This window comes from Blennius ocellaris, assembly GCF_963422515.1.
Source record: "Blennius ocellaris genome assembly, chromosome: 16".
NCBI lineage: Eukaryota > Metazoa > Chordata > Actinopteri > Blenniiformes > Blenniidae > Blennius > Blennius ocellaris.
The window spans coordinates 11,393,410-11,411,477 of NC_137665.1; the positions used below are offsets into that span (position 1 = coordinate 11,393,410).

The 18,068-nt window shown below is 42.5% G+C and overlaps 3 protein-coding genes across 6 annotated transcripts; 1 reads left to right on the forward strand and 2 right to left on the reverse strand.

The window, feature by feature from the left end:
• Positions 1-830: 830 nt before the first annotated feature.
• fn3krp (fructosamine 3 kinase related protein) lies at positions 831-2,745 on the reverse strand (the record flags this gene model as incomplete). Its single annotated transcript, XM_080511516.1, has 6 exons — positions 831-1,471; positions 1,579-1,701; positions 1,826-1,908; positions 2,055-2,146; positions 2,223-2,374; positions 2,605-2,745. The coding sequence occupies 6 exons, from the start codon at positions 2,743-2,745 to the stop codon at positions 1,133-1,135; spliced, it is 930 nt and encodes a 309-aa protein (XP_080367642.1). The 3' UTR covers positions 831-1,132.
• Positions 2,746-3,051: 306 nt separating this feature from the next.
• Positions 3,052-4,428, forward strand: arl16 (ADP-ribosylation factor-like 16; the record flags this gene model as incomplete). Its single annotated transcript, XM_080511520.1, has 5 exons — positions 3,052-3,129; positions 3,652-3,705; positions 3,775-3,891; positions 3,997-4,112; positions 4,256-4,428. 5 exons carry the CDS (start codon positions 3,052-3,054, stop codon positions 4,419-4,421), a joined length of 531 nt encoding a protein of 176 aa, XP_080367646.1. The 3' UTR covers positions 4,422-4,428.
• A 719-nt stretch (positions 4,429-5,147) lies between these two features.
• Positions 5,148-16,070, reverse strand: epn3a (epsin 3a). Of its 4 annotated transcripts, XM_080511505.1 has the most exons (12): positions 15,797-16,070; positions 15,597-15,695; positions 13,179-13,928; positions 10,981-11,099; positions 10,261-10,338; positions 9,711-9,806; positions 8,052-8,135; positions 7,790-7,919; positions 7,473-7,634; positions 7,281-7,364; positions 6,964-7,200; positions 5,149-6,134 (listed from the first exon to the last, which is right to left on the reverse strand). In XM_080511505.1, the coding sequence occupies exons 3-12, from the start codon at positions 13,765-13,767 to the stop codon at positions 5,839-5,841; spliced, it is 1,875 nt and encodes a 624-aa protein (XP_080367631.1). In that variant the 5' UTR covers positions 13,768-13,928; positions 15,597-15,695; positions 15,797-16,070; the 3' UTR covers positions 5,149-5,838. The 4 variants fall into 4 exon arrangements, with proteins under 4 accessions (XP_080367633.1, XP_080367631.1, XP_080367632.1 ...); XM_080511506.1 differs by lacking the exon at positions 15,597-15,695 and having other exon boundaries at positions 7,473-7,631; XM_080511504.1 differs by lacking the exon at positions 15,597-15,695.
• Positions 16,071-18,068: the final 1,998 nt, after the last annotated feature.

Below are 18,068 nucleotides of genomic sequence, written 5' to 3' on the forward strand. Positions count from 1 at the left end.
AAAGAAAGAAAGAAAGAAAGAAAGAGGGAACAGTTGGATATGGAGAAAATATCTTGAATGTGTGCAAACTCAGGCTTTCCAATCAAAATACATTTTACTTATTTTAATACCTTTTTCATAAAACCTTTAATTTATTTATTCTCCTTTGTATTCCTGTCTTAATCACTCCGTTTAAAGTATTGTATGTTCTTAATAGTGTAAACACAATTAAGTGGTTATTTTAACAGTTTAAAGTATTTTCAGGTCATTATGTTTCCAAAAATACATTAAATACATTAGTAGTTACTGTAGTAAATCACTCTTCTGTCCACACTCTGGAACAGGTTAAGAGATTGGTACAAATACATCTCAAATTTCTTGTGGTTGGGGAATTGGTGAAAAAATAAAAACGCATATTATAGTGACAAAGACACAATGTAAAACACATCATCAGCTGCATCAGAAAACAAGAACATATGGTGAAAATTGTCAAAATAGAGAGATAACGAAGTCGACAAGAATGTTATCACAAAGCATTGGGTGTATTATATATTGAATGATAAGAGGTATGCCTAATTATATATTGTCATACTAGATAAATATGAGTAAAAAAAACACTTCTCTCCTAGAAAAAGACATTATATCATCTCAGGATTTATTGATTAAGTTGTGGACAAGCAGGCAGATATAAATATATTGGAAGAACTGCAAACATTCAACATCCTCTTCACAGCTGCAAGTTTTAATCTGGTCAGATGAACAAGGATTAAATTATAACTTCCTTGTACAGGTTTCTATCCTTAATATCTTGGATGGTGTTGAGTATCTACTTCATTTTCATTAAGTACCTAATTAGTAACTCATTGATACACTTTGTAAAAACAAACAAACACAATAACAGTTAGTGACTGATAGAAAACGAACCTTTTCCTAAAACTGTATTTGGTGTAAGGTGAACAAGCAAGATGAAGTTGCTTATACAATATTGGTTTTGTATTAAATATGCTCTAAAGCAGACATCCCAATGTTAAAATGCTATGTTTGGTATGTTAAGAAACAAGCTACATTGTTTTTGGTCAAATTTGCAATATATACATAATACTGTGCTCAGTTTTAAGACTGTAAGGTTTGCTACTACTGACCATCAGCAAAGTTATTTCAGTAGGTTCTTCATGATTCTGACTGAAGAGCCTCTGTAGCTCCCACCAAAGTGGTTCCAGTGATTCAGGTAGTGGAATAGTTGGTAAAGCTGATTCCTCTCTTCAAATCCTGGTGCTTTAGGGATCTTTGCATGATACGCAGAGTAGAAAGAGCTGTTGAATCCACCAAACATCCCAGCAATACCCAACTCATACTCTGAATGACCATAGAAGCAAGCAGGATCGAAGATGACTGGGCCATCAGTGCACTCTGCCACATTGCCTCCCCATAGGTCTCCATGGAGAAGTGCGGGGACAATCGCCACATCTTTGAATAACTGAGGGATCTTTAGCTGTAAATGACAACAACAACAACATGTACATTACACAATTTGATGAATGATGCAAACAAAACAACTTGTGTACAAACATTTCTGACAGAATAACAGAGTAGGTATACCTGTAGCTTGGACCATAGCTCCCGAGCCTCCCTGTCTCCATACGATTTCTCCACCATGTTAAGCTGGTGTTGCAGCCTCTGCTGGGAGTAAAATGTCACCCAGTCATCTTGCCACTCGTTTTCCTGGAAAGGCACAGGAAAAAAAAGACCAGAGTGTGATGTTCCAGAGGATGCCTGTAATGTCACAAAGAGAGCATATACAGATGGCATGGCACATGTGTATTTCTTTCAGTATTTACCCACGTACCTGTGGTAAATATCCACAACATGTAGTTACACTGAAGCCAAATCTTTTGACAACAGCCACATCTGACTGAGCATGTCCTTTTCCTGGACAGTCAAACATAGAACTTGATCAATCAGTGGTTAACTATCATCTAAAAACAGCATACAATGAGTAGCAATGATAATAATATGTTTACATTTGTCCAGCATTTGACTTTTCTATGTATTAATGCCAAGTCTAACGTAATTACCTACAGTCTGCTGCTCTTTATTCACTTTCTCCATTTGTGTCTTGTTGTGGAGGTGGAGGTCTGCCAGCTGCTCTCCAAGCTGTTTTGAATACCTGCTCAGTGAAGTTAAACATTGAGTAGTTCATTGGAAACGTATCAAGAGGCTACAGTTGAACTGCAGGCTCTTACTTGGTGAGACCTCTCATGTCCACATGTTCCATCACACACACGCATCCGCCTGTGTCCAGCACAATCACTTTAATAGGGGTGGGCACTTTGACAGTTTGTGTCTTAAGAATGGCATCCAAACCGGCCATCTCACCATCAAACATCAACTTGGCCTGGATTACAACAAGAAAAGCACAATCGGTCAGAAGCAGTATAGTTGCAGCTGCAAAGTTAATAAGTCAAAACACGCAGTTGCATCACATCGTCTCAAAGTCCACTATCACTGCAGTGCCGTAAGAAACACCACTGAATGGAGACCGAGATTTGCACAGTTGGACTGGATAAAGTAACAACCCAGTGACATTGCATTCTCACTTAAGTAACGCATACGCAGATTTAATACCTCGCTCTTGTGATTTATCTTCACGAACACTCTCCCGGTGTCCGTGTCATAACTCTGGCCCTCGCTGATGCACCCGCCTCCAGAGTGGCCTGTGGATTTCAGCAGGGTGGTCCCCAACTCTTTCTTTATTTTTGTCTCCATGGACGTTCTGAATAATTTCTCCCAAAAAACACTTTACTGACGCTCTACCAGGTTAACAGGGGGCGAGACATTTCAGAGCTTCCGCCACGGGAACCAATAAGATGTCTTGCTTCTGTTTATCACCACGTCATTTTCATATGGCTGAAATGTAACCAATCAGAATGTAGTTAGTGATGATTGACGTGAGCTTTGCTCAATTGCTGTGGAGTATCATGGTCACGTGAGCGTCACCATGGTACCAAGCGAGGCTACTCATGCTAACAGGCTAATATGAGCCTTTGCAATAGTTTCCTGTGTAGAGACGAAATGAGCAGAAAAGAAACGTGTTTACTTCTCGGAGCGACCGGCGTTGGAAAGACATTGTTGATCAAACGTCTACAAAATATCCTTTGCGCACGTCTGAATGTTTATATTGAGAATGGGGAGAAGTAATCCGCACTAAGACGTAGCTGAAATGGACAGCTAACGTACTGCTGGTAAAAGCTAAGGCATTTTAAGGTGCAATTTAGCCCCGACGTGTGACATATCGGCGTGAATATAAAGATCTTATGTACTATATGACACTTTGCAATGGTGTATCATTAAAAAACAAAACAATAAATGTTGCTTTTAGCATTGACTCGTGGCTCAACGTGGTCATATCGGTACCAAAATCTACCTCAAATTCATACAAATTACCCCAAAAAATACAAAATTACTAAAGAAAAACTCACTTTTTAAGTTTAAAAAAAATAATAATAATTACCGCACAGTATCTTACGATTGGCCACAAATGACCGAATAACTGCAGAGACGACAAACACGTCAATTTACATTTCATCTTTCTGAAAACCCGCCTTATTCAAAAGCCGTATCAAGTTGAAGTTGTGACGGTTGTTTATTTTTCCTCATGGATTGTATTCACAGTTTAGTAGGAACAGTTCAGGTGAACTCGAGTCAACTCCTCCAACTCTGCCCACAGTAAGTAGGGGTGAATTGTATCTTGACACTTCAAGTTAACTGTAACACCTCATATATGTTTTGTCTCAGGTTGGAACCAATCTGACAGACCTGACAATGAAAAAGAAGAAGGTGACTGTGAGAGAACTGGGAGGCTGCATGGGCCCCATATGGCCCAGCTACTTCAAAGACTGCTCCTCTGTCATTGTATGACCTATATGTCTGTACAACCATTTTGCCTTGATACTGTAAATGAAATTAATTTGTTCTAAAAACATTTTTTTTTAAATCTCTTTCTTTCCTATTTCTTAGTTTGTGGTGGATTCAGCCCATACAGCTCAGATTTCCTCTTCTTGTATCCAGTTATTGTCAGTCCTCTCTGCCGAGCCTCTGCACAATGCCCCGGTGCTTATTCTCTTCAACAAGAGGTGATGCCGGCTTACTAAAGAAGTGACAGTCAATATATGTTTGTCTTATCACGAGTTTATTGTTACAATAAATTTTTTTCCACAGGTAATCCTCAATGTTTTTGCATTTTCTGATATTCGTTTTCCATTGCAACTCTTTTTAGGGACATGCCTTGCATTATGAGCCTTATAGAGATAAAGTCACTGTTCAGGATGGACGATATCATCGCATCTGCAACTCAGCCAATCACAGTACTGGAAATGAGTGCCCGATCAGGAGAGGGACTTAAAGAGGTGATGAGCTGGTTGGAGTCTGTTGCAGTCAAATAATGTTTTCTTAACAAAGTTGTGAAAATGTTTTCAAGCCTTCTGTTCAGCTACATCAGTATTATCCTTGAAGAACAAAAAGTTTACAGTTTTAAAAGGATTTAATAGTGTGCTTAGTGTTGAACAGTATCACACTGTGGCAGAGAACATGACGATAATCATACTGTATGATTGTTAATTTGGGTGATTAGAGATGTGTAAGAATTTTATGGATGGTAGTATATGGTGGTAAATTGGCCTTTCTGACAGTTGCTTAAAACAATATCACAAAATGTATCGATTGAAGTCTGATGAAATAAAAATGGAATTTCAGTCGAGGAAGTCAGAGAACTTCCTCTTTGACATGATTTTGACAGAAGCAGAAAAAGATTTTCCTGCTCTGCCCTTGTAAATATCAGATTTGCACATCAAGTGAAAACATGATATGGTTTATATAATCTCCTACAGACCTGTTGCAGCTTTTGTGTATTGGTGGTGTCCGGCAGCGTTTGTTTCACTCTGATGGTTTGGGGACAAAAGGAATCTGCCACATTTGTCAAATGGAATTTGTGAGGAGCCCCATTGAAAGGAGGCTTGGGGCTTCAACTGTATGACGATGTATCACCAGCAGGGGGAAACATGCACAACAAACACAGGAACTGTTGCTGGGTGTGTGCTTCATTTGTGATGACTTCATATGAAATGTATTGATACCAAGAGAAATGACAAAATGTGAAGAATGAAACATTTTGTTATAATCATACCATTGTATTTGATGAGAATCAGTGGTTCACAAGCAATGAATAAAACTCACATTCAAATAACTCTCCAATGCAACTGTACTTACTACGAATTCAGAAGCACTTACAATCTCTCCCAAACTTTAATTTCATTCAGCAATTGATTTCTTGATAGTAAAATTGCATATACGCTGATATTTTTTCAGCAGATCCGAACTCCACATAGTTAACAGTGTTGATGCAGTCACAAGTCAGGCACTGGACAGGTGTTAAGTAACTTTTCCCTTTCACTTCCACAAACAATTCGCCTATTTGGGTACATTTCGCAAAGAGTGGTCATCTGAGCCCATCGCACATATGTATGCCTACTATCTATGGCTGAGTTTATTGACAACAAATTAATCTGTGCTTTTGTGTAGTTTGTAGTGAGTAGTTAACAGGTTATGGTCTTGGAAGCAGTTTTACATGACGGTAAAAGTTTTCGGTAAAAATTGTTATCTAGTTGACACATCATAACTGCATTCATTAAAATAGAAGCAGGATATGTTGTAGCTGTGAGGCGCAGAACCATCTTGAATCGATATGTTACCGTATTGTCTATAAAAACACTGAGGAATGGATTATTGTACAAGTCCTTAGATGCTGCAGAACATGATGGCGTACCCCTTTTTAAAGGACGTTTGCTCCAATCCAGTCGGCCCTCACAAGAAAGGGTTCTGACTGCTCTGTGCCAACTGTGATCCCTGAGTACTGGACATGGAGAAGGGCAGCAGGGGCTCCGGCAGCGCCCCCGGCAGGTCCAGACCGGGCTGCGTGGGGTGAGTGAGAGACGAGGGGAGGCTGGCACCCTGGTGGCTCATCGGCAGGGGCAAGGAGGTGCTGTACGGAAGGGAGGAGGCCTGAGGAGCCACAGTGGCAGAGGTGGAGCCCATCTCATTCAGACTCAACTTTGGCTGCTCCAGTTGGAAAGGGTTGGTGGTTGAGGGGGCATTAAGGCCTGAATAAAAAAAAAAAAAAAAAGTTTTAGAAGTCTACTCGAACCATCCTTTCAAGAACACTTTCAATTCTTCAAAATAAAAATTCCAGGGTTATATCACAGACGGCCACATGGGAGAAATACAAAAAGCAAACTAAACTGTTTTGTATTATTGTTCCATCTGTTGACAAAAAAGTAAAACATGTCAGAAGATGACATTTAAAAAAAAATAAGATGCAAGGCTTTTTTTGAATTCCTGTACCAAGACCTTATTTTTTAACAATGTGATGCAAATAGTAGGAAATATTTGTCTTATTCCTCTGACTTTATACAAGCTGTAATACAGGATTAGGAAAAAATGAGAGTACAGTGTACAGGTCTTTAAAATGTTCTAAAAATCATGACAATGGTCATCAGTAAGTCAGCGTCAGAAAAGGCTCCCTGTGGCCATCAGATAGGCCTCGCCTGTGGAGAGTTTTAAAGTCAAACTAAAGACCAGCACATTTACTGTTAGATTTCATCCTTAAACTGTGTTTATTGTCTTTTGCTTTGTCTTTTAAACTTTTTTTTTTTAAACAAGTAGAGCACTTTGAAGGTACTTTATAAACAAAATATTACATGTAGAATGAGTTAAAATTCTATCAACATATTATATCAGTCTCTGAAAGCAAAATGTATGTCATAAAGTGGTAAGTAGGAAACAAGTTATTTATTCTGCACAGTAAACACAGACAGTTTCCTCATGTAACAATGTACACATAATTTCCATGTTGGAGGCTCTTTTAAAGACCAGCTTCAGGACAATGTACCCATTGGCTGTTGCATTTGGAGTCGGTAATACACTAATTACCTGATACAAAGGGGTTCTTGGCCATTGCTGGGGGGTTTCCCGGGATCAATCTGTCCAGGTCCACCAAAGAGGCGGCTGTGGGGTCCAGGAAAGTTTCAGGGGTCCGACATGTGCGAGGGGCGGGGTCGGCGAGGCTTTCTCCGAGACGGGACAGGTCGAAGAGTTCAGGACTACCGTCTCTGCGACCGTTCATACTCAGCAGACCGCCGTCCATGGCCTCGTCAAACAGATCCCCATCTGGCAGCAGGAAAAGAGATCATTATAAATAGTTTGCACAAACCCAGAGTGAAAATATGACTATATGTTTTGTTACCTACCCGAGGGGCTTCCAGTTCGTGGAGAAGGTTCTCTGAAAGGGGTTCCTTCTGATGGAGCCGAGAACGGATCAACCCCTGAAGAGGCTATAAACATATGAAATGACACCATTTAGCTTTTGATACTTCTCGTCTTTTCAAGCACTGGTATGATGTCTGTAACGCTCAGCTGAGCATGTTCGCACACACGCTCACCTGTGTTTGAGGCCCATGCTCCGCCCACATTGTTGAGGTTGGAGACATTGTTTTGTGGTGCATCCCAGGGGTTGGCCGGCGGCTCCCACGGTGGGGGAGGACTGTTTGAGGGCGGAGGTGCCATCCAGGGAGAATCCGCTCTCGGGTTGTAGGCACTTCCTTCTTGTACAGCAAAGCAGAAAATTACAGTGAGAACCACATCTTTAAACCGTACACTGTATAGTTACATTTGTTTAGAAAGTAGTCTTATCCTTGTGTATCTGACTAGGAAAGACTCCAAATTATGACACTTGGCTCGGATCAAACTCAAGGCTCACCCAGTGAGTCCCAGGGGTCTGTGCCTCCAACGGCAGCAGCTGCCTGGTGTTGAGTATTAATCCAGCGGTTGTCACTCGGAGGTTGCTCTGCTGGCACTGCAAACACATCTACTAGGTCCATGAAGGCCGTCTGAACACAGAAAGAACAGATTATTTCAGTATATAGCTCGATATAGTAACCTTCATTCATATCTATAACATATCTGTGTTTGTATATGTTTGCGTCCATTTCTTCTCGAGTGTCTATTGAGATGTTTCGTACCCCGCCTTTCGACTGCATTTCACGTTTGCTCTCCTCCAAAGCCTTCTGGAGCAGAGATTCATCTCCTTGGCGACTGAGTTGCTCCTGTCAACACAAAAGGAGCGAGAGAGACACACAGACGCCATTGGGCATAATGGCTTTTGGCTAAATTCACATATTGTCACATCATTTTATATTTATGACTCAGCAACCAGCAGAGAGAAACCAGTTAGCTTGCATTCTCCCAATGCACTATCTATGCATGCCGTTGGTACGATCCAGAAAATTCTCTGGTCAAAGAGAGGAGAGAGCGGAGCATCACTGTGGTCCCTAACAGAGCAGTTCTTTTGTGCTCCTGTATATTAGCATAAAGAGAAAATAGGGAGGGAAGAGACAATGTGCCAGAATGAAAACAGGAAGGGGATTACAAAGGGTGCAGAGATAATAACACAAAAGGATTTATACAGCGATTTGTGGGGAAAGAAAAGTGATGTTTTATAAAGACAAAAAGCAAAAAACAATAAAGTAAAGAAGAAAAACTGTTGGCTAAGAAATGAAAACAGTCCATTATCTCGGTTTAATTTAAATTCTTAAAAACACTGGCTGATCTTAAAAGGGAGATGTGACAACCAGTTGAAACAAACCCACTACATGTCCTTCAATTTTTATTTATTTCTTGATGCTCTCTGAAATGCCAGTGGCAAACTCCACTAACGCTATTATTGTCACAGGTTTTCACATGCAAACTTCTCATAACCATTACACTGAAACAACTTACAATATCTAATTGGTTAAAAAAAAAATAGACCTTTGCTTCATTATAATAGCCAATGTGGACTGCCAGTAATATCACAGACAAGACTCGTCTAAACATCTCCGTCTGTCAAATGACCGACTCATACCATCAAAAACACAATTATCCTGAAAAGCCTTCTGATACTGAAAGTTACAGTGAGCTTTTAAAAATAGACAGACACACTTACTCGTACTCTTTTAAAAAAAAATTCTATCACTAGTGAAAAAGTGTTCAAAGCTTGAGGACCACGACTCTCCAACACAATGTGAGAAGTTTAAAAAACATATATTTAAAGTTGCTGCGAGAATAATCCTTTTCGCTCTACATTTTTTTTTTCTCTCCAAACATTTGTCAGTGTGTAATCTTTAACAGTGTAGGTTTAAATTAACACACTTTTTGTTTTCCTGTTTAGTGATCCAAAGATAGACAAAGATGGCATAAAATTCCCCACTGATAGAAATACAAACTCGGATTAAGATTCAAAAATGCTCCTGCTCTTTAACTTAATCCTCTGCCTATACAAAGTTTGTGTGGGTTATTCATGGGTATAGTTTACAATAGAATAGAATAGGTGTTCTCATTGCAGGATCTTAAAGGTTGTTTAACAGCTTCTCTATTGTCTCTGCTGTTTTAAAATGCTTGTTATGGCTTTGTACAGAGTTGAGTCAGCTATTCAGGTTTTAAGTTTCATCAGCAAATAATAGACAATATAAAGCAAAATCAGCAGTCTCTCTTCTGTCTCCCCAGGTAGTCAGTATTGAGGCTAGTTCAGATAATACTGGCTGGCGGTCTGCTCAGCTGTAAGGACACTTGTCTAAAACGTCCAGCATTACACTGCATTTGCTCCCGAATTACAAATGCAGCCCCCGCCCCCCGGACTTTACCTGCTGGTGCTCCTCCTTGCTGAGGTTCAGGGCTAACTGCAGCTGGGAGTCATCGTCCGTCCCCGGGTTGCCAGCTGCTGAACGTGGTGGAGCTGGCTGCAAGTGTTAATCAGTTAAAGGTCAATTAAGGTGCCCATGATGCTGAGAAGTTCTTAAGAGTTCTCTTACATGCAATTTGATAAGTACCAATGGAGTCAGTAATGTGTCATTTGTTTGTGGTTATTTTCTTGACACTTCACTCAGTCAGTGTCCGAGATGTCTACCTCATCCAATCCCGCTAAGAAGAGAAATCTATTTGTTAGTAAAACGGAAGAATGAAGCCACAACCTGTTAATTTCCGGAGAACAATAAATGTTATTTTTCTGTTCAAAAAATTTGAAAATGGAGGAGGTTATAGGTCAAACCTGGGGATGAGAGAAAGCGAGTTGTACATGCATTTTTTTTTTCTCAGAAGGGAAAAGATGAGAATGTAAAGTTAGTTTCATTGCACAGAGCAGGAGATGTGCTGGAAGCAAAGGAAGGGTCATTACTACTCCCAGTGTACTGGTACCTTCTGGGCCTCCTCCTTGCTGAGGTTCATAGCGATCTGGAGTTGTGTCTGTTCATCAATATCCAGTGTGGTAGGTGGCTAGGGTCAAGCAGTAACAGTCATGAGGGTAATTATGAGGAAGACCAGTCTTGATTTTGCGAGAATAAAACTTTGAAGACGCATCAAGATCGTAATAATCAAAGTTCATTCTAAACTGACAATTTGTCATTAAAGTGCCAGTTGATTCCAGAAGAAGAAACTGCGTTATAGTGTAATGTTTCGACAGTATCTGAAGGGGCAAGTCCGAGGACTGCAGCTGCCCTTGCCACGGAGACGAGGGCAGGCTGAGGATGCACAGGAGTGGATCAATGCACACATCCTGTCTGCCTCCTCAGGCTCTCAGTCACAGCTCCCTTGCTCATCAGCATCGCTCACGCCGTTTGGTCAGAGTGCTATTATTGATTACATCAGACATAAGGTTGATGATATCACTTTCTGTTAACGGTTCTTGGAAATGGTGGCCAAGAAGACATGGAAAATAGTCGTGCTTCATCACCATGACCAACGGGAATTCAAGAATGTTTGCTCGGGAATCTTTTACTGCTTTTCTACCGCAGTACATGTCAGCAACAGTGCAGCTGAGAAGCCTCTTCCTGTCAGGCCCACGTGCTGCAAGATGAGAAGCTTTGTGCTCAGTGGGAGTGTGTGAGTGTGTGTGCATGTTATCTTGATTAGAGGTACCTTTTCACTTTCTTCTCGGCTCATGGCCAGGGCCAGCTGCAGCTGCAGCTCCTCTTCTCCGCTGGTCGCAGGCCGAGCTTGTTCCAGGTCCGGAGCAAGTTGGGGAGAGGAAGAAGACGCTGCAGTAAGCAGAGAGGAGCGGGTTTTAAGGGAGGAACGGCGAGCAAATGGGACGAAGAGGGAGAAACATTAACAGATGGAGGGGATGGGAGGAGATGGGAAAACAGAAAGAAACACTTTAGGCTGATTTTGAAGGTCAGAAAAGAGCTGGCACTGTTGTGCATGTTAATTTTCCATTGCCTGTTGTTCGAAGCCTTCGCTGGCATGGCTCGCCACAGTCTGCCTTACTCGGCCGGCACTGAGAACAATGGCGTGGCTGTGTGGAGTTAGGTTGCTGGTGGGGGAGAGGAATTGACAGATTGGATTGGGGCCCACCTTATTACCCCGAATCTTCTAGATACATTGCAGGACTCAGGTCCAGGTTTGTGGAAGCGAAATTGGGGTTTGGGGGGGGGGGGGGGGGGGTTGAACCAGTCTGGGTGCCAGGCTGTGGGTCAAATGGTATAAAAAGCTGGGAGTGGGGCTGCCTATATTTTGGCAAAGTCCGTTTTCAGAAACCATCAATTCTCACTGTGCTGCCCCAACAATACCCCGTGATTGACAATTAATATTTTCCTACTACTTATCAGCATTGTGCTGAACCATCCTCCTGCTCTACTGTCCAGGAATCCCCAAGAGATGCACCTTGCCCTGTCATCCCTGAAGACACTGAGACCACAGGAAGTGAAGTGAGGCCATTAATGTGTGTAGTCAGGCTCGCACCAACACACACACACAGACACCCAGACACACACATAGTGCAGATACCGACAGAAATATCATATCCCCATTTGAATTATTTAAACATCTGCAGCTTGTCAGTGAAAAGGTTTCTTTTCATCTTGCAGGGCTTTTAGAAAACTATTCCATCTCGACAAATTTCATGGCATAACTCCTGGCGGGTAACACTGATGAGGGTGCAACATGGTCCAGCAATTAGCTCTGGTCCCTCAAAGCAAGAAGTCCTCCAACTTCAACCCAAGTCTGGATAAAATATGTCTCCACGACAGTGGATATTGATATGGGTACACAGTATGAAACATGCCTCAGTCTAATACACCATCTGCTCTTATAGCATTAATGAACCACAAATCCAGAGCTTAGAGCTGATATCTGTCCACATGTTTCCCACTGGCGCTCATTCAGACTCAGAAAAGTATGCGCGTTATGCCTTTAAAGTGGAAAATGTGCTGGACAAAAATACTTTTTACTGAGGAGTGATAATAAATCAGCAAGATAACATCTGTGGATATAAACGTTTCCTCCATGAAGCACTCTGAACGCATCAGAATATTACAGAGTAATTTGTGTATTTATAAAAAACCTCATCTCTACTACTGACTGACACCCAGAATAAATACCACAACGACCACATAAAGGCTGAGGTAGCAGCACACGCCATCCAAACCACTTCAAACAATGCACACAGCTGCATTATGTGCTTCCAAAATGTGTTCTTTAGTTGAAATTAATCAAGAATACTGCCGAGAGTATCGCCGTGAATAGACATCGAGTCTTGCTGAAGTTTCATATTATAGAGAACAACACAAACAGGGCCTCCTCTCTTTTGTAAATCCAGTTGAGCTGACGTGACTGTAGAGGAGAATGAAAGGAATGCAGACATCCAGCCGTCAATACACAGAAAACTTAAACATTTTCTATTAAAACAAATTTAAAAAATAGCAGGGATTTTATTCCTATTCATCATTGTTTAGATGTTGGAAATTAAACTGCATTAGATCCTGTGATCAAACGTAAAAGGGGAGAGCAGAGAAGGACAGTATGACAATTTGCTGTGTTTTTCCACTTTTCTATTGCCAGTTTGAAAATATTTCCAACATCCAACGATAATTGTAAACATCCCTCATTTACTTATCAGTATCAGATAGTTCATTATTATCTGACACAACTCATGACCTGTCATACGTGTCATTCTGAAAAACGACGAGTCATACGTGACAAGGAAACATTTGTGTACCTCAGCTCACTGACTATTTCACGGAACAAAATGAGTTGCATTTCAAGACAACCTCACTTGTTTAACTCGTAAAGGGAGTGCCCAGTTACTGGACAGAGTGTTAGGACTTCCCGTTACTCACAGTGGAAAGAGGATGGCGAATCTCGGCACCTGCCGAACTCATCGTGCATCGTTCCGGAACCTCCAGACTGGCGTCCCGGGTACGGAGGGGGCATGGAGGCCGAGCCTATGCTGCTGGTGACGCCCGCCATGCGCGTCTTGGTCTTCAGGGCCTGGGTCCTCTCCCTCTTCAGCTTGTCGTCGTCCTTCAACAGAGCCACCAGTTGCTTGGCCTTCTCTCGGACGTTGACGCCCTGATCACGTCCATCGCGGTCAATGTACTGGAAGTCTCGCAGTGTCTGAATGGTGAATATGTTCTTGCTGCACTCCTGCGCCACACGCTCCGAGCCCGTTTTGATCAGGTAGTCCAGGAGGGTGAGCGCCTTGTAAACGTGGCGCCAGTTTTTCCCGTGATCGTTGAGCCTCCTCCAGATCATACCCATAACCTCAGCGAAAGCCACGACGTTGTAGGTCAAGTCTGCAATTTCAGACATGAGCGAGCTCGGCGGGCCCCAGTGGTCGTTGGAGGTGGCTTCCCGCACCTTGATCTCGGCCTCCGTGTAGTTGTTGACCATATTCTTCATCTGCCGGCGGAGTGATGAAGTCTGCATGTTGGCGGTAGTGTTTCACAGTTGGCAAATGGAAAGTCTAAGAGTGGGTCTGTCCACTATGCTGCCTCGGGCTAGAGAGAAGCTGTTCAGGTCAGTGAAGAAAAGAGCAATGAAGTACAGGCCTCTTGGAGACTGCAATGACGTCCACAAGTGTGCAGCAGCTGGAAACACACAGAGATGTTCCGAGTCAGTTCAGGTTTTTATTATTCCTACACAGCATATTATTAGAAAACTTGTTTTTTGTTTTTTTCTTAAACAACAAACACATTCTGTCTGTATATGCTCGTACCAGCAGCCTGAATGACCACTGTCTAACTCTCACACACATTTTCATTCATTGAATGTACTTGGAAGAAAAGAGGAACCTCAGCACCTCCATGCAGTGAAACCAAACACCTGGGATCAGTTTTCCTTCAAACAACTTCCAAGAGATCTGAGCGGACACATACAGTGAGGTGATCATAAGGCCCTTAACAGCTTGACAGCTACTTTCTGAAATCAATTTAGAAAAAAAGACCGTTTCCTCTAGTCAAGAGCAAATATTTGTTTCCGAGTGCAATTCAACGCAGGGGCGATTTTTCTAATCAGCTGGTGTAGAAATCTGTGCTTTACCTTTGAGAGTCATCAGAAGCGGGAGGGGCTCTACCTCATTGTGTTGTTCTGACCCCATTACGTCACCACAACTGCAGAAGGGCTCCAAAGCATTTAAATGCTCACAGAACTGTACGTACACAGCTCGATTACACAGAAATGCACAGGCAAGATGCCAAGGATTGTTTTGTTTTGCTTTTTTACTGATTATTGTTTGTGTGCTGCGGGCTAGCTAAGGTTTTGCCTTGGACTTTGTTCTGCTTTGTCTTGTGGAGTCATTCAACCTGATAACCATCGCCTCTGCCTCAGTGAGCACCCAGCTGCACGACCACGGAGGAACAATGTCTTACCTTCAAAATCAATATGCTGTGTCATAAGGAAGTACTTCCAAAATTTCAGAACTCAGATGAGACAACAAGTTAAATGTATCAACCCTGTGAGTCAGGGCGACGTTGAATAAGACAAAAAGGAAATGCCCCAGTGACGAGTGTAACATTTCCTGACTGGAACATTGATCAAACGTTAACATATACCCTGAAGAACTGACTAAACGTGTACCTGTGGGTGTACTCTGAATGTATGGTGACACACACAGAGGAAGTGTCATGATAAGATTGTAAACACATTGCTAGGGAAAGTCTAAAAAGAATGTGGTACAGAAGACCACAGTTTGAATCTTTGCTAGTGACAGATTCAGCTTCATTATGTCCTTCAAGATTCCTGACATTTCTCAGCTGGAAGTCTAATGAGGAATAACCAGACACCAACTGACAAAGCGTTTTTCCTGTTAAGACCGGTTACTTGAAAGTTGGGGAAGTAAACAGAAGGGTGCTAATTAGATAATAACAGGGAAAGCAGGGTTTTTTACAGTAGGATCAAAGAGCCGGTAGAAATCTCCCCCTCTGGGTTAAATGTTATACTCAACGTCTTTTTTTTGCGCTCACACTAATAATCAAAACATGGTGAAGAGCCCATTTCTTACTACCATACGTCCACACAAAGCAAACATGGCTTTCAGGGAAGGTTTAACTTGTGACCTTGACTTATTTCTCTTCAACTATCCACCTGGGATTGAACGAGCCATGAAACGATCCATTACCATTAAAAGCACAGTCGCCTTTTAAATACATAAAACCAAGGTAGGAATCGAAAACGCTTCCAGATCGGCGTGTTTTTAAAACAGCCCAACACCCTGTGTAAATAAACAGCAGAGGTTCTGGGCGAGGTGTGGGCTCAACTTGTTTCACTTGTCCTTTCCGTCCCGGACCAGGACGACCGGGGCCATGATTGCGTCAAATGGGATGATCGGCTCGGTGAAGTATGTAACCGTGACTCAGCTACGTTTTCCAGTTTGGAAAAAAAAAAAAAAAAAAGTTAAAATCTCGACACGAGAAAAGGAAACACTAAATCGGGACGGTGGATTTCTTCGCCGTCTTACCTTCATGCCATAGCGCGTCAGAACGGTCCCAAACTTGGGGAGGCTTCGGGTGGACGAAGAAACGCCTCCGCCTCTCGACCCGTCCCGTGTGCGAACAAGAAGAAGTGTGGTGGGAGGTATTTCAAGCGCAAATGGGAAGCGTCCGCCCGGGAACCGTTGCGTACTCGGAAACAATCCGAAAGTAAAGCGCAGCGCTGCACTTTTGTCATCAAACTATAAAGTTGTGTGCGCGCGTCCCAAATCCAGCCAGGCGCAGAGCCTGCAGATGGCTCGGCCCCCCTGAAAACACAGTAAAAAATGGATGGAGAGAAGAGAAGGGAGGGAGGGAGAGAGGGAGGGAGGGAGGGAGGCCTGCCTGCTCGGTGCATGCAGAGTCAGACTTAACCCTTTCACTGCTGATCTCAGACCATGCAAAGCAGGTGGCCTTGAGCACAGAAACTGAGGAATCACAATTACGCACACATTATTCCGAGTACAGCATGCCTACTTTCTCCCGTCTCATGTCCCGGAGAACAACAGTGGTTCTCTATTTAAAATATACATGTTCACAAACACCACCTCAACATGCAGAATAATTCCAGCGCAGCCCACTGACAGACAATACATTATATTATCTTCAAAAAATTGTGTTCCCAATCACGACAAGATACTCGAACACACTGATATAAAAGCTGGAACAGTTTGTAAGTCCGTGTGTTTTCCCACAGGAAGTCACTTCCTTTTCAGCAGCTCCATCCTTCCATCTCTTCTCTTTACTTATTTATTATCACTAATGGGATGTTGTCTGTAAGTCACCTCCTAATGCTTTATATACTGCCTAAATCTTTTCTGGATTTAGGTTGGCACAGATTCAAGTAAACCTGCAAAAGAAAATTGAAGCTGTCTGTATTGGAGAGCACAAGGATCAGTGTCCGATCTTGAGTGAATAATAACTAAGGCAGCAGGAGAGAGCAGTTGGTCTTGTGGTTGACTGAGCAGGATATACAGGAAATACCAGCTCCACCTTGAAACAACAAATGCACTCCAGAAGACGACAAAAGCGGGTAAAGTGCACAGAATTCCAAAAAATCCATTCAACCAACAAGTTCTTAGGAGCATGCTGGCATTTGTTATGTTCTGAAAAATGACCGACTGCAAATTTGTGAAGTGCATTCTGGATTGTGGGGCTGTTGGCTGTTTCATTTTCATTTGACTGTGATCAGGTCATTCAAGCTCAACTTCATATACTACCTCCTCCGATCCTCCTCCCCGCCTTGGCACCCTACGTTTTTATTTTTCCTGAAAACAGATGCCTGGGCATTCTTTGTTTCCCAACAAAGGCCTGATGAGGTCAGCACTGGGGGGTCATGCAGGCCACAGCCGGGAAAACGAGGGGGGGGGGGTGTATGGTGACATCACATGGGAGAGAGGGAAACTGCATGCTGGTGTGTGTGTGTGTGTGTGTGTGTGTGTGTGTGTGTGTGTGTGTGTGTGTGTGTGTGTGTGTGTGTGTGTGTGTGTGTGTGTGTGTGTGTGTGTGTGTGTGTGTGTGTGTGTGTGTGTGTGTGAGAGAGAGAGAGAGAGCGAGCTTGTATTTCACATGCTATATGAGGTATTCTTTTTTGACTCAAGTTTTGGGGGCATGCCTGCATTGAGGGACGTAATACTTGTAATAGACATGAGTAATGATGTGGGTTAAGCCTAGAATGACAGAGTGTCCAGAGAGTTTACATGAGTAACCTAATTGTTACACCCTCTGAACAGCTGAAAGTGTATGTTTGAGTTGAAACCAAGAGTGTGAGAGAGAGAGTGAAAAAGAAAACAATGGAGAGACGAATATAACATGTGTGTTCAATATTAAGGTGAATGGTTATTTTTTTTAATACATGGCTGTTTACAATGTAAACACTGATCATATCAGGATCTGTTTATTCAGGCATCGTTTGAGACAAACCTGAGTTAATCTGCTTTTCTTCACTGCCCTCTAGTGGTTGTGTGTGTTGATACTCTCCCTGCTGTAGTGAACGGCCAAACTTACTGATCCATCATCTTCTCCACTGTCGCAGGGCGCTCGAGCCAATCCCAGCCAACGCTGAGTGAAGGCAGGGTATACCCTGGAGAGGTCACGAGTCCATGACGGAGCAGCGAGATGGAAACACCACACACACGCCCTCACACCAACTTTAGGTCACCAGCATACCTCCCATGCATGTTTTTGGACTGTGGGAGGAAACCAGAATATCCCTCTGCAGTGGTATTATTCTTTATATTATAGACTGACCAGCTATAACAT

Coding starts and splice junctions, on each gene's coding strand:
- epn3a (XM_080511504.1), bottom strand. CDS start 13,767: ATGCAGACTTCATCACTCCGCCGGCAGATGAAGAATATGGTCAACAAC. Junction 9,807..10,260: donor GCAAGGAGGAGGCCCAGAAG/GTACCAGTACAC, acceptor TAACACTTGCAG/CCAGCTCCACCACGTTCAGC. Junction 6,135..6,963: donor CAAGAACCCCTTTGTATCAG/GTAATTAGTGTA, acceptor TTTTTTATTCAG/GCCTTAATGCCCCCTCAACC.